The sequence below is a fragment of the Pseudorca crassidens genome, chromosome X, assembly GCF_039906515.1.
Source record: "Pseudorca crassidens isolate mPseCra1 chromosome X, mPseCra1.hap1, whole genome shotgun sequence".
NCBI lineage: Eukaryota > Metazoa > Chordata > Mammalia > Artiodactyla > Delphinidae > Pseudorca > Pseudorca crassidens.
The window spans coordinates 38,365,570-38,382,024 of NC_090317.1; the positions used below are offsets into that span (position 1 = coordinate 38,365,570).

At 36.0% G+C, this 16,455-nt stretch overlaps 1 protein-coding gene across 1 annotated transcript in view; it reads right to left on the reverse strand.

Annotated features, from left to right (window-relative positions):
* The window catches only part of COL4A5 (collagen type IV alpha 5 chain), a 218,670-nt gene that overhangs the window by 81,171 nt on the left and 121,044 nt on the right, over window positions 1–16,455 (reverse strand). The window contains exons 11-21 of the mRNA XM_067722504.1: window positions 16,068–16,103; window positions 15,935–15,976; window positions 15,683–15,775; window positions 14,002–14,055; window positions 13,849–13,905; window positions 13,514–13,558; window positions 11,902–11,955; window positions 10,293–10,334; window positions 8,139–8,271; window positions 1,155–1,328; window positions 729–812 (exon numbers count right to left, since the gene is read on the reverse strand). Coding sequence (XP_067578605.1) covers window positions 729–812; window positions 1,155–1,328; window positions 8,139–8,271; window positions 10,293–10,334; window positions 11,902–11,955; window positions 13,514–13,558; window positions 13,849–13,905; window positions 14,002–14,055; window positions 15,683–15,775; window positions 15,935–15,976; window positions 16,068–16,103 — 814 coding nt within the window. The remainder of the gene's footprint in view (window positions 1–728; window positions 813–1,154; window positions 1,329–8,138; window positions 8,272–10,292; window positions 10,335–11,901; window positions 11,956–13,513; window positions 13,559–13,848; window positions 13,906–14,001; window positions 14,056–15,682; window positions 15,776–15,934; window positions 15,977–16,067; window positions 16,104–16,455) is intronic.

Sequence of the window (16,455 nt, forward strand, 5' to 3'; positions counted from 1 at the left end):
GATCCAGTAAAAGGGGAAAATTGATGATATGGGAGTGACAAGAATTTCTGGAATGAATTTTTGGGGGAGAACAAGAGGAAACTGAATCTATTGTACAAACAGAAGAACTGCTTTAGATAGGAGCAGTAACAATAATAGGCAGGAAGGCAGAATATAGGGGCAAGATGCAAATAGGTAGGTAAATATGGTGGTGGCGGCAATCTGTGAAAGTTCTCTTGTTATTGCTTCAATTGGTCAGTGGAGGAGAAAGCAAAGTCACAATCCTAAAATAAGAATGGAAGAGGAGGTGTTAGAAGTTTGAAGAGAGAAGGCACAGGCTCAGAAGAGGTGGTAATTTGGAATTACCAGGGCTGTGTTTTTGTTTGAAGTGAGTACAATGGCAGGAGAGGAGGGCAAAGGTGTCAAGAGTTTATGTATGCGATTGATTATGGAATTTAAGCTGGGTTAAGAGAGCAGAAAGGACATCAAAAGGTTGAGGGACAGTCAAAGTTGGTAGGTTTCAGTGAGCGTGAAGTAATGTTGGAGTCAGGTTATTAGCGGTAGTAAGCTAGAAAGATAGGATGTAGTGGTCACAAAATGAGATTCGGGAAATCAAAATATGGAAGTGTGCACTACTGGTAACGTGTGGTCTTGGGGTATGACCATAGGAGTGAGTGGCTGAGGTAGGATGGAGGATATAGGGGATTTTGCTGATGATTTCAAAGGATGAAGGAATATGGGAATCAAACCTTTCACTCCTTGTTCTCCTTGGAGTCCTCTATCACCTGGAGATCCTGGAGGGCCAGGAGGGCCTGCTTCACATACCTCATCACCTGAGATAAGATAAAACAAGAACAGCAAGCCAATTTTTGTAAAATATCCAGAAGACAACAAAGAGAAAGTCTGATAGGCTAGGAAAAAAAGAGATCTATTTTCAGTTATTTCTCTGCATTAATACAACTACCTATAAACAAAAGGAAGATATAATATTAGTGATAATTTGAAGAACAAATCTAAATATCAAAGAATCACCAAAAATCAAAAGTAGAAGCAGTGGAAGAATATTTAGCTATCAGAAATACAAAGAATGATGTCAACCTTCAGCTAGATTCACTTATAAATAAAGACAAAACAAAAACAACAATAGAACTTAAGAGGAAAAAACTATAGCTTACTAGGAGGGATGTGAGGGCCAGGAGGGCCAGGAGGCCCTGGAAGGCCAGGAGCCCCAGGCTGTCCATCAAGTCCAGGAGATCCAGGAATGGAAATTCCAGGTGGACCTTCATCCCCTTTCTGGCCCCTTTCCCCAGGAAAGCCAGGGGGCCCAGGAGGACCTGTAACTGCAAGTCCTAAGATAAAAACAAATACCCATTAAAAGTGATCAAAATGATCTTATTTTAGACATATTACTTTGGGTCTCAATGAGACATTAAGTAATGATAAGATCTTCCTTTAATGTATAACACCAGTTATGTTCTTAGTTTTTTCTATGAGAATCAACATCTAGAGAAAAGATGGAAAGTTCCAATAATGTAAGTACTACTTTGAGTATAAGAAAGACTAATTTACAGTAGCTTTATTACTTTTGGAAATGTACTAATAACTAACTCTCTACTCACTCTCCTTTGACTATGATTTTTTAATCTCAGAAATACCAGGAAGCCATTTACAGGAAAAAAAAGAGGCATCTCAAAGTTCTCATGTAAACGTGGCTCTGTTTCTGGACTTTCTTCTGTTCCACTATCTGTTCCTGCACCATTAACACACTTTTTCATTACTACAGCTTTATAATGTTTTCAAAACTGGTAAGGAAAATATACCCATCTTTGTTCTTTTTAAAACCATCTTCACTACACTTACAAATTTACTCTTCCAAGTGAATTTCAGAGTCAGCTTGTCAGTTTCATTTTAAAAAGCCATTGTAATTTTGAATGAGATTAATTTGAATTTAAAGATTAAATTTTGGTAGAATCGCCTGTATATAATATTGAGTTCTCACATCAAGTAATAATTATTATATCTTTCCATTTATTAATTTTATATTATTTAATAGTATTTTACAAAGTTATGAAAGAGATCTTACACATCTTTTGTTTGGTTTATTCATGGGTAAATTTGATTGCTAATATCAGATTTATGACTGTTACTTTTGTTAACTGGATTTTGTCCTCTTGTACGTTTAATTATTTTATTGCTGGTTTAGAGGAAGGTAAGTTATTTAAGTTTGCAACTCATATTTGGCTACCTTGCAAACATTCTAAGTTCTGGTAATTTGTCGTTTGATTCTTTTAGGCTCTATGGGTAGATTATCACATGGACTGTGAATAACCAAAATTTGGTTTGCTTTTTGTTTTTTATCCATACACCTCTTTCTTTTCCAGACTTAGTATGCTGGCTGGGATCTTCAGTATAAGATCAAACAGTATTGGTGACCATATCTTTTTTTTTTTTTTTTTTTTTTTTGTGGTACGCAGGCCTCACTGTTGTGGTCTCTTCCGTTGTGGAGCACAGGCCCCGGACGCACAGGCTCAGCAGCCATGGCTCATGGGCCCAGCCGCTCTGCGGCATGTGGGATCTTCCCGGACCGGGGCACTAACCCATGTCCCCTGCACCGGCAGGTGGACTCTCAACCACTGCGCCACCAGGGAAGCCCTGGTGACCATATCTTTATCTGATTTTTGACTTTAATGCGAATGCTCCTGATGTTTCACCAGAAAGTATGACATTTCCCGAACAGTCCTGTACTTCCCGTATGAAGTAGATAGCTTCAAGAGAATATAAGGCATCAAGTCTTATATTCTGTCATCAAGTTAAGACAGTTCCCTTTTATTTATATAAATTTATTTATTTATTTATTTACTTTTGGCTACTTTGGTTCTTTGTTGCTGTGTGTGGCTTTCTCTAGTTGCGGCGAGCGGGGGCTACTCTTCATGAAGGTGAGTGGGCTTCTCATTGCGGTGGCTTCTCTTGTTGTGGAGCAGGGGCTCTAGGCGCACGGGCTTCAGTAGTTGTGGCTCACGGGCGCTAGAGCGCAGCCTCAGTAGTTGTGGTGCACAGGCTTAGTTGCTCCATGGCATGTGGGATCTTCCCGGACCAGGGCTCGAACCCGTGTCCCCTGCATTGGCAGGGGGATTCTTAACTACTGTACCACCAGGGAAGCCCAAGACAGTTCCTTTTTTATTTTTCTGAATTTTATTTTATATTTTTATACAGCAGGTTCTTATTAGTTGTCCATTTTATACATACTAGTGTATATATGTCAATCCCAATCTCCCAATTCATCACAACACCCCACCCCCCACCACTTTCCCCCCTTCGTGTCCATACGTTTGTTCTCTACATCTGTGCCTCTATTTCAGCCTTGCAAACCAGTTCATCTAGATTCCACATATATGTGTTAATATACAATATCTAGATTCCACATATATGTGTTAATATACAATATGTTTTTCTCTTACTTCACTCTGTATGACAGTCTCTAGATCCATCCACGTCTCTACAAATGACCCAGTTTCGTTCCTTTTTATGTCTAATAGTCCATTGTATATATGTACCACATCTTCTTTATGCATTCATCTGTCAATGGGCATTTAGGTTGCTTCCATGACCTGGCTATTGCAAATAGCGCTGCAATGAACACTGGGGTGCAGGTGTCGTTTTGAATTGTGGTTTTCTCTGGGTATATGCCCAGTAGTGGGCTTGCTGGGACATATGGTAATTCTATTTTCAGTTTTTTAAGGAACCTCTATACTGTTCTCCATAGTGGCTGTATCAATTTACATTCCCACCAACAGTGCAAAAAGGTTCCCTTTTCTCCACACCCTCTCCAGCATTTGTTGTTTGTAGATTTTCTGATGATGCCCATTCTAACTGGTGTGAGGTGATACCTCATTGTAGTTTTGATTTGCATTTCTCTAATAATTAGCGATGTTGAGCAGCTTTTCATGTGCCTCTTGGCCATCTGTATGTCTTTGGAGAAATGTCTATTTAGGTCTTCAAAACAGTTCCCTTTTAATCTTAGTTGTTTTTTTAAATATATTTATTTATTTGTTTATGTATGGCTATGTTGGGTCTTCGTTGCTGAGTGTGGGCTTTCTCTAGTTGCGGCGAGCAGGGGCTGCTCTTCACTGTGGTGCGTGGGCTTCTCATTGTAGTGGCTTCTCTCGTTGCGCAGCACAGGCTCTAGGTGCATGGGCTCAGGACTTGTGGCGCATGGGCTTAGCTGCTCCATGGCATGTGGGATCTTCCTGGACCAGGGTTCCAACCCATGTCCCCTGCATTGGCAGGCGGATTCTTAACCACTGCATCACCAGGGAAGTCCCTAATCTTAGTTTAAGGATTTTTTTTCCTTTTAAAAATGAATATGTATTGAATTTTACTGTTTTCTTTGCATCTATTGGCCTATTCTCTTTTAATACGTCAGTGTGGTCAATGACAGTGATGTTGAACCATCCTTGCAATCTTAGGGTAAAATCTATTTGGTCATAATATCATATTGTTTAATATACTTCTGGATTGATTTGATAATATTTTATTTAAGATTGTTACTTCCACATTCATAAGTGATATTGAACTATAGTTATTTCCAGTGTATCTCCTTGGTGGTTTGGTATTGATACTGCTAAACTGAATTTCCTTTTTAAAAAAATGTTCTGAAACAGTTTATAAACTATGAGAATCACCTGCTCAAGAACCTGGTAGATTTCATCCATAAAACTCTATAAAACCACCCACAAAACCAATGCTTTTTCATGGAGACCATTAACGTTTCAAAATCTTCTATGGTAATTGATCTACTTAGGTGTCCTACTTTCTCGGGAAAATTTTATTACTTTATGTTTTCTGTTTCATGAGGAATGTATATTTCACCTAGAATTTAAAATATATTGACATAGTTTTAGAGTTATCTTGTAATCTAAAAATTTTAATTGTAGTTATGGTAATAATCTTTTTGCTTTACTGATTTTATTTGTGCCTTCTCTTCCCTTTATCTTGACCATATTTTATTTTTACCTTTCTCAAGTTTTTCCATCTATTTTGCTTGTGCTTTTTTTTAAAATTTGTATTGGAGTATAGTTGCGTTACAATGTTGTGTTAGTTTCAGATGTACAGCGAAGTGAATCAGTTATACATATACATATATCCACTCTTTTTTAGATTCTTTTCCCATATAGGCCATTACAGAGTACTGTTCCCTGTGCTATACTGTAGGTACTTGTTAGTCATCTATTTTGTATATAGTAGTGTGTATATGTCAATCCCAATCTCCCAATTTATCCCTCCCCGCCTTTGCCCCCTGATAACCATAAGTTTGTTTTCTACATCTGTAACTCTATTTCTGTTTTGTAGATAAGTTCATTGGTAGCCTGTTTTAGATTCCACATATAAGCGCTATCATATGATATTTGTCTTCCTCTGTCTGACTTATTTCACTCAGTATGACAATCTCTAGGTCCACGCATGTTGCTGCAAATGGCATGTGCTTGTTTTATTTCTTATTATTTTTCCAACTTAGCTCATTTATTTTCAGTATCTCTAATTTTGTGATAAATTAAGGGTACCATGAGTTTTGATACGGGTTGTTTATTTAGCATTTAGTAGTTCATCATCTCCATTTCTGTATTCTCTTTACCTCTAGAGTTATTTAGAAATATGCACTTTAATATACAAATATTTGGTGCTTTTTGTTGTTAATTTCTGACTTCATTTCACTGTGGTCACAGAGCATGGCCCGCATATAATTTTACAAGATTTTTTCTGGTCTAATAGAGTCAATTTCTATAAATGCTTCATGTGTGTTTGAAAAGAATGTACATTCTCTGCTGCACACAGTTTTTCTCTCTCCCCCATAAATACAGCTTAATTGTGTTGCTCAAATCATTTATATCCTTTTTATTTTTCACTTACTTGATATATTGGGGAGTTGCCAAATTATCCCTTGTAGTTTATCAGTTTTCATTTTACATATTCAAAGCTATATTTTTAGATGCATAAGTTTAGTGACCTTTATATCACTGTGGTATAAGTTGTCTATTTAATCACGTGAAATATCTGTTTTTTAATGCATTTTTTCATTGAATTCTATTTCACACTGTATTAGAATTGCTAAACCAGCTTTCCTTTGGTAGCATTTGCTTAATATCTTCCCATTGCTTTATTTTCAAAATTTCTATGCTGTTTTACTTTAGATATGTCTACTGTGCACAGCATACAGATATTTTTATTCTAATTTTATTTTAGTTTTTGTCTACTAATCAGTGTTTAGTCCTTTCACATTTATTGGAGTTGCTGATTTATTTTTAACTTCTTCTTGTCATTTTATTTATTTTTTTCTATTTATTCAGGTTTATCTGTGTCTGTTTTGTCCCAATCCTAATTTGTGTGACATAGATCCAGCTTTTTGGTCATCTTCTTTCCTCAACAAGTAAGTAATGTATATTATTTCTATTCTTTCCTAGTGGTTACTATTAAAATGTTTAACCTATGTACTAAAACTTATATTTTTCGAAAAACTTAGAGAGTTAATAATATTTATATTCTCTCCCTCTAACAAGACAAAAAACCTTATCATTCACTTCCCCATTCTCGCTGTACGTCCATATCCTGTGTTAGTCATGTGTACAATTATACTTCCATATTGTTACTTAAAATACTTCTGTTATTTTTTATGATCCATACTTATTTAGACTTAAAATACTTTATCAATATCTTTCCTAACCACTGGTTCTTATATCTTACCCACCCCCACCGCCAACTTCATCCTGAATTCATTATCTTCTTCTTGAAGTAAAACCTCCAGTAACTATTTCAGAGAAGATCTGGAGGTAGTAAACTTTCTAAGCATCCCATCTTCACACTAGGATGATAGTTTGATGTAATATAGAATCTCAAATTCATAGTTATTTTTCCTTATTACTTTGAAAATGTGTTCCATTATCCTCCTCTTATTCTCACTGTTTTGTAGGTGATCTGCCTTTGCTCTCAGTTTTTAAGAATTTCTTTTTACCCTTAAATTCTAAAATGTCCCTAAAATTTGTCTAGTTACGTATTTTTGTATTATTATTTTACTTTTGCTTCGTAATTCATAAGCCTTTTCACAGGGAATCATTTTTTAATAGAAAGAAGTTCTCAGCCATTAATTTTTCAAATATTGCTTCTTGTCCTATTCTCTCCTTGAACTCCTTCATGCTGGATTTTGGGACTTCTAGGTTTATCCTTTGTGCGTCTTAAATTTTATTTCATACTATCTAACACTTTAACTTTTCTGCTACATCCTTGGAGAATTCCTTATCTCAATTTTCCAGACACAGTATGTGTTTAGTCCATTACCTTGAAGTTCGAAATCCAAAGTGCATACTTAGAGCGAAATGGGACCCACAATTTATTCTCTTTCTCCTTGGGAGGAACACTGAGTGTCACTCATCTCATCATGGTAATATTTCATTAGCCAAATATTTTTGAAGGAAAAGTAACCATAATTTATTATACATGTATGTGTGACAGATACTGTAGATGTTTTTTTCAAATATTACATAAATCCTTACTATCACCTCATTTCACAGAACATCCAAATAAACATGCTAAGCAAGGGTACTGCTCAGTTTGTGGCCAAATTAGAAATGCTCTACTATACTGTGTATCTTCAACAAAGGAATGATACAAAACTCAGTATTGAGCTCCAAGATTTGACTGCACAGCAAAATCACCATGGGGATTTCTAAGTAGATGTTTCTGGAATTCTAAGTGGATAGTGCTATTTCCTATATAAAAATACAGGAAATCTTATATAACTAGGCATTATTAGCACAATGTTCCCTTTCATAACAGCATGAAAGGTATAATGATTAATTTTTGGATCATAGTACTGTTTGGTGTAATTTGTTAATAACAAAAGGTAGAAATGGTATTTTTTTAGGGTAAAAGGACACTATTCAAGTAACTTTGCTTGTTTCTTTTTTTTTTTAAAGTACAGGTAAGAAACTTGGTAAGAAAACAGGTAAGAAAAGCTATAGTAAGAGTTGAGAAGTTTCTGTCAATTAAAAAATACCTCCGTCTTCCTTGCCATGCTCACCCTGGAACTAGTATGATAATACTGTATACTTGGATTAGTAAAGATACTATAAATTCAGGGCTATTAAGTACAGCACAGTCTCTTTTACCTGGAGGTCCAGGAAGGCCAGGTGGACCCTGTATTCCAGGAAATCCTCGCTCTCCTTTTTCTCCAGGCAAGCCAGGTAACCCAATGTTTCCTTTTTCTCCTACAGTTACACCAGTTCCAGGCCTAGGAATCACCTTTATTATGAAAGAAAAAAATAAAGGAATTCAAAGAGGAAGAGACTTGTTCTTCTGAAAATAACCTAGCAGCTATATATGATTACAGTGTATCACTGTCACAAAGTGTTCAGATGCAAAATCATCAAGACTACTTACGAAGATTGTGAGTCATATTCTATATTACTTCTATGCTTCAACAGATTAGAAAATGTTCAATGCCAGTACTAATATTACCACTCTCCTGAGCCCCAGACTTACAGAGCTAGAATTATGTTTGATGTCTCTTATCTTATAATTCACATTCGATTCATTCCAATCACCTAAGCCTGATCATTCTTTACTAAAGATGTCTCTCCAACGTGTCCCCTTCTTTCTTGTTGCAACAGCTTCTATCCTTACCTTACACTTGGACTAACAGAAGCAACTCTGAGCTTGTCCCATTTAATCCAAATCTACTACTTGGACACACTTCCTCAAGAACCAATTTTTCTGTGTTACTTATCCTGTTAAAGGATTCAAAATTGTTCACTACTTCTTACTATATCTGATGTCACTTTTAACCCTGGACTCTGTCAAGTTACTTCTCACTCCCAATACCTCTCTCACCTGTTTCACGTCCTGAATGACCTTTTAGGAGAGTGAGATCTGATTATAACCACTTCATGCATCTTGCAGATTCCTGCTTTTGCCTTTGAATATGCCATTCTAAACATCTATAATGCCTTCCCCCAATCTTTCTCTTTGTCAACCCATATTTATTTCTTCTTCTTAAAAAAAAAAAAAAGAAAAAAAAAAGAAAACACATCTCTACCAGGAAGGCTTTATTAATTAAAATCAACTAGCTGGTCATTCCCTTTCTATCTTCTTAGACCCTTATGCCTAAATAATTTTACATTAAATAATCTAAATATAAATAAATTAACTTCATAGAGCTATAAAGGTAAAGTAAGCTTTACATTTAAGAAACTATCAGTTTGAGACAGAGATCATCACCTACTGGCAAAGTGAGATATTTATCCTGGCTCTTTTAGATATAAGAAATATTCAGACAAATGGAACTGAAATTTGTGGGACCTAGAATTGGGATAGTAGTTCAAAAGGGGAAGTGAGCTGTTGGATTGGATTGCACTCTCAAAATTTCCATTTCTTCTGATGTTCATCAAAATTTTATTTCATTTTTCAGAGAAATTGCTTCTTAGAGAAGTAAAACTCTGATTTTAAAATGCAAGTGAATAAAAATTGTCTAAGATCTTCTTTAAGTACCTCCTCATTAGATTTGGTAAAGTACCAAGTATCAATATCTGATACTCACTATGGACAAAAATAATTAATGTTATTCAAATGTCTGAATGTTTTATAGGCACTTGACCCTTTGCAGCTTCAGTGCAGCCTAAAGTCAAGAGTCTTAGCAAATTTCAATGATAGTAAAACCAATATGTCAACTGCAACAGTGTCATTTTATTCTTAATAAGAATGAAAATATATTTGACTAGAATTTCATGGTGAATGCAAACATGACAGAAGATTTGTAAACCCCTCAAGTATTCTTTTACAGAGCAGTTTCCTACATTTCTGATTAAGAGCTCCTAGAAAGCACACACTCAGGGAAGAAAGAGGTGTGAATCAGACAATTACAAATTGAGAAAACCTATTAAGACCAAATCCATCTTTCCCCTGAGCTCTGCAGGGGAAAGGACCAATCCCCTAGTTCCTCAACACTTTCTTTTTTTGAAACTTTGTAAGCAACACTTGCACCACCTGCTGGTTACTTGAGAAATGATTTGGCAATCATGATGCAAAACAACCTAATGCCGTAATTTTGGACCTTTATTATGGAGAACTAATATACAGGCAGAACAATACAAAGACTTTGAGGTCAACATCACTGAAGTTTCGGATGTAAAGACTTTTAAGCCAGGGAAAGTTGATCTTGGAATTTTGTGTTCTATGAGGAAAAGTTATGGAGTATATAATTAAAACATGAAAATTAAAATGCACTAATAAATTTAATAAATAAAAACTGAAACAAAAAAACTTACAAGTCCAGGAGGCCCAGTTGGGCCAATGTCACCTTTTTGGCCCTGTTCAATACAATTGTAAAACAGGTTAGTAAAAATCACATGAAAACATCAATTTTCTCAAAGATATAACAGATAACTATGTTTCATAAAGACCCAGAAATCCATAATAAAATATCTCAAAGAGAAATACAAAATGAGGTAATGAAACAGTACTTAGCTAAGCCTAGGAAGACCTGTGATGTTGTCTCAGATTTACAAGCTCTATGATGCTGACTAAATCAATTAACTTTTCTGCCTTATATATAGACCAGACTTCTAAGGTATGTCTAGCTGTAACATCCTTTGATTTTAAAATTCCTATTTTCCAGCAAACTATAAATACTCTATAAAGAAGATGCTGATTTACAAACTTGTAGCACTAGAATCAGCTATAATCATTACATTTTTGTTTTTTACATTTAGCCATGTTCCTTTTCAAAAAACGTGTCAACGGCATAAATTTAGTGTCATTTCCATCAGTGACAGATATTTTAGAGATGATGGACTTAACTATTATCAGGAACAGTTAATAAATCATAATTACTTTCGTGACTTTGCTCTTAGAATCTAATGAAAGACAAATTCAGACAAAACTGTTTACCCTTAACCAGTAGCTACAACAGCTGAAGAACACAGTATTCAACTGTTACTCTACTGGCCAAGACCCAAGAATAGGTATCTCTCTCACACCTCTGTTCTCATTCTAGACTTGCTCATAGGAACCTTTCATCTATCTATAAACTCCTTTTAGTTTAAGAAGATACTCTATCCTATAACTTTACTTACACTAGAAAAACAAAATTCTATTCTCTGAGTATTTATTATCTTCCTTTATTCTAGCTGTGCCTCTAAAGCCAAGCTAGAACTTGGATCTAGTTTAGAGATAAACCACCATTAAAACGTGTGCCCTCTGGGTACGTTCAAGTTTGTAACACCTTTCCCTCCTTGCCTGCAGAACAAAGCTTTTCAGTTTTGGTTTTCATAGAAAGCAATTAAAGACCAGAGAGATTGGAAAACTGGATATTTTGTGATTTGCTATAAATAGGAGAACTGTGTGCTTCATACATTCTTTCAAAGTCACTTTTAAAATAGGCTGCTAAATAAATGACTTCAGTCAGGCTGCATAGCCAAATGAAAAAAACAACAAAGAATTAGCCACAGACTTCCAGACAATAACTGCATAGAGAATGGAAATGTTTAGTGGCAACATTCTAAATTCACAACTATATAAGCCTTTTTAGTATGAGGACCTGACTAAAATAGTGCTGAATCCTCTTTCTGGAGAACAAAAGTTTTGCCGATACATGCTCAAAGCAAAGGCATCAACTTTTAACAATGGAAATGCTAAAGTTAAACATTTCTCCATGTATTTCTATCACATGGACTGTGATTTAGGATAGTGAGTGAAAATTTAGAGGAACTGGTATAACAGAAAAGGGAGCAACACCAAAAGATGGATAAAGAAGGTATGTTTTGAATACAAAAGCTAGTTATTTAGAATTTTTTCATTTATAACTCAAACTTGGGCAAGAAAAGGAGTGTACTAACTGGAATAAAACCAGTCACTTCAAAGTGTTAAAATTCTTACCTTTTCTCCATCCCTTCCTGGTTCACCAGGGTAACCAGGATCACCAGGCAAACCCTTTAAAACATGGAAGACAGAGTGACATCAGCAAAAATGGTGGAGTAATTAGGACCTCCAAAAATCCTCTCCTCCATGAAAGCAACAAGGACACTTGCAAAAATGGTCAGAGTCAACCTTTTTAGAACTCTAGAAATTAACCAAAGGCTTGCAGCAATCCAGGAAGTGTTTCTTGAAAAAAAATAAAAGATTGAATCTTGGTGAGAACACAGAGGTTTGTGGTTCTATTCCCATCACACTTCCTCAGCTCCGCAGTAGCCTTGAAAACCAACAGCTCACAATCAAGGTAAAAACCAGCAGCACAGCAGCAACTGGAAGGGAAAGAACCAGGTTGAAGCTTCTTCAAAGCCCCATTCCCAGAGAATTGTCATTTTTGACCTGTCTGGTGGTTCCCAAAAAGATCCCACTTGCATGGCTATGTTTATTTGACCTAATTTTAGTTCTCCCAGTGCAAACAGAGAAAAGCGTTTTCCCTGGGGATATCAGTCAAAAACAATCAGAGGGAATTGCTGAACATCATGGCTGCCTAAATCACTTTTCCAAAGGAAGCCAGTAACTGGGGCCCTGAATTTAACCCCACCTTATGCCATTTTATATGTTTAAGCCATTGGTGAATCTAGAGTTTATAAGCTGAGGACTGCCTGTTTAGGAAAATCATCTGGAAATCAATTTATCTGACTTTATAACTTCCAGTCTTGTTAAGAATGCTCCCTTTCCTTCAGAATAGTCTCCAAATTTCATCAAATTTTCTATCTGTCCTGGAAAACCTCTTTTAACATCTATGGTGGATACTCTTGAAACTGAGGCTGCCTGAAGTAGTGTTCCTGGACTTGCATATTTTATTTTCCTCTTTTTTTGGTAGCAATTAGAATGATATGTCAAAACTTGTACTGAAAAAACTTGCATTCACACAAAAAATAGTATGGGAATGTTTTTAGCAGTTTATTCCTGATGGCCCAAACCGGAAACAACCAAAATATCCTTCAATGGGTAAATGCATAAACAAACCTTGGTACATCCATATAACCACATAATGGTCAGCAATTAAAAGTTAATGAATTACTGATATACAGTACAGTGCGTTATGCTATATGAAAGAATTCTGATTCAAAAAGCTATACACAATATGACTCCATTTATATGCCACTCTGGAATAGGCAGCATTATAGGGATGGAGAACAGATCAGTTGTTTCCAGGGGCTTTGGGGAAGGGTAGGGAATAGCTACAAAGGATCGTGAGGGAACTTTTGAGGGGACGGAACTATTTTTTATTATGGAGATCGTTACACAACTGTACGTGTTTAGCAAAATACACAGAACTGTACACTAAAAATGGTTCATTTTACTGTATACAAATTATATCTCAGTAAACCTGACAAAAATCTGTCTTGAAAAACAGAGAAATTTCAAATTCACATTCAGAAAAGAAAGAAAGCAAAATTTCCATTCATTTATACTACTTCCAAAGCCAAGCTTCTTTGCTATCCTGCTTCTTTACCAACATGTACAAATGTTGCCATTTTTTTTTTGAGGGAAGGGATAGACTTTAAATACTCACTGGAATTCCTGGTTGGCCATTCTCTCCATCTTTGCCCGGTTTACCCTATAGGATTCAAGGAAATGTAAGAATATATATTTGTTATTTGGAAATATAAGGTTAAAGAATATAACAAGCTTTTTCCTGCGTGGGACTCTCTTAAGTAGACTTTTCGGACTTCAGTGTTATAATAAATAAATGAATATGTCAGTCATGACATTTTGAGGCAATGAAAGCAGGATTTAAGAGGAAAAAAAGAAAATGACACACATGTGCATGTGCACCGGCAGGCGCACACACACACATAGACACATTTAAAATTTTTTGCAAAGAGTATTAGTAGCCGTAACACTTACTCTTTTGCCAGGCTCTCCTTGCTCACCCTTCTCACCTTTCACACCACCTGGAGGACCCTGTACACACAAAAGTAATTTTACATTGGTTCATGGAGTACTATGTGTCAATATCAATTTACATTAAATGATGCTAAAGAATTTTAGGTTACTTACTGGAGGACCACGTATCCCTGGAGGTCCAGGAGGCCCTTGGTCACCAGGAAGTCCCTATGCAGTAGTAGGGAGAAGGAAAGCAATATAAATACAGTTAGCACTAGAGCTAGCTAGGAACACTTTTAACAAGCTGAACTATAAACTCATGTAATATAACCAAAGATAATAAGATGTTTCAAATTCAAAGTTGAAATCTACTAGGCAAAAAATCTAGAGCCATCTTTGCTCATTTCAGCTAATTTTTAGGACAAGCCAAGTTTTGAGGTAAATAGCAAGAAAACACTTCAAATTAAAGTATTAATGATTTTTTTTTAGTTTATTTATTTATTTTATTTTGGGTTGTGTTGGGTCTTTGTTGCTGCATGCAGGCTTTCTCCAGTTGCGGCGAGCGGGGGCTACTCTTCGTTGCGGTGCTAGGGCTTCTCATTGCGGTGGCTTCTCTTGTTGTGAAGCACAGGTTCTAGATGCGCGGCCTTCAGTAATTGTGGCACGCAGACTCAGTTGTGGCTCGCGGGCTCTAGAGCGCAGGCTCAGTAGTTGTGCCACCCGGGCTTAGTCGCTCCACGGCATGTGGGACCTTTCCGTACCAGGGCTTGAACCCCTGTCCCCTGCATTGGCAGGTGGATTCTTAACCACTGCACCACCAGGGAAGTCCCAAAAGTATTAATGATTTTTTATTCTTATAAAATATTTTATAAAAAGCAAGGGTACCTAAAACTTGGAGATTTGGGAGCTATATAACACACATCCATTTTGGCAGAGATTTAAATGGCCCAATACATATTGATGGTAGAGTTTCAGTATAATTTGTCCTTTATTCTTAACTTTCTTATTAGCATTTAAGTGAAACAACAATGCACACACTCTGTTGAAGGGTGAGCCACTATTCTATAAAAGATGTGTTTGATCCCCTCATCTGCTCTAGTAGAAGCAATGTATCAGAAAATTATTTCTAAAAACGACAAGATTTTATAGAGTAATACCATCTTTCTCCCCGCATATCAGTGAAATGTAGAGTCATCTAAAACAATGACAATCTATCTTACCATGACTTGATTTTGTATATGAAGGTATTATTCATAATAGCCAAAAATGGAGAAAAATCCAAGTGCCCATCAACCGTTGAATTAATAAATAAAATGTGGAATATACACACATAGGAATATTATTCAGCCATAAAAATGAACAAAGTACCAATACATGCTACAACATGGATGAACTTGAAAACATTATAATAAGTAAAAGAAACCAGACAGAGAAGACCGTATATTGTATGATTCCATTTATACAAAATGTCCAAAATAAGCAAATCTACAGAGCCAAAAATTAGATTGGTGGTTGCCCAGGGCTCAAGAGTTTGGGGAGAAATGGGGAGTCATAACTAACTGGTATGGGGTTTTGCTGGAGGGGCCTCATGAGAATGTTCTAAACTTAAATTGTAGTGGCGGTTTCACCACCCTGTGAATATACTAAAAAAATATGTAATTGTGCCCTTTAAATGGGTGAATTGTATGGTATATAAAGTATATCTCAATCAAGCTACTTTAAAATTTTAATTATCTCAAATCCTTGTTATTTTAAAAGGCCTTTCACATATAACCTTATTCCAGCTTGTAATGCATTTTAATGCAATGCTACTTTCATAGCAAGATATTCATTGATTTCCTCCCTACATACTCACCTGATCTCCTTTCTGAAACTCTACATCAATTGGTCTTTTCTGTTCACTGATCTGCCCAGGTGGCCCAGGGGGGCCCTGAAGACCTTGCTCACCCTGTTTTCAAGATAAAATAAGAAAGTGATATTTCATAGTTTAAACAGACAATAATATAACATGTAAGCTAAGACAGTTGCAGGAAGCAAAACCACAAGTTCAAATGACTATGACAGGAAAAAACTGAGGGCTAAATAAGCAACTTTCTTCTTTACTCACCTTCTCACCCTTGGGTCCCTGGAAATTTAAGCCCATATTCCCCTGAAGAGAAAGATTTCAATTTAAAACCTCATTGACAATAACAAAAATAATCCACACCAAATAAAAGATGTAAAAAAAAAAAGAAAACTACCTTTGGTCCTGGAAGTCCTGGTGGGCCAGGAGGGCCCTAAGAATAAAAGACACAGAAAAGGGAAAAAAGTGTTATATTAATGAGTATATTAAAAAATTATTTGGTTTCATAAAAAGTGAGGACTGAAAAAGCCCTTCAAAATAATATTTCCTGGGGTTTTTTCTCATTGCTTTCTAGTCAGAGACACACATTTAAATTGATCTAAAGAAACTAGATAATTGTGGAGACTTCTCATGACAGGCTACACGTGGGCGGGGGAAGAAATGCAAGGATGGGTAGAGGCAGAGGAGTAACACTCGTGCCAAAAATCAATACAAAAATTAATCTCAACAAACATCAAATTTATCGTATCAGAATTATAGGTTAAATTTAGGTACCATAAGACAAT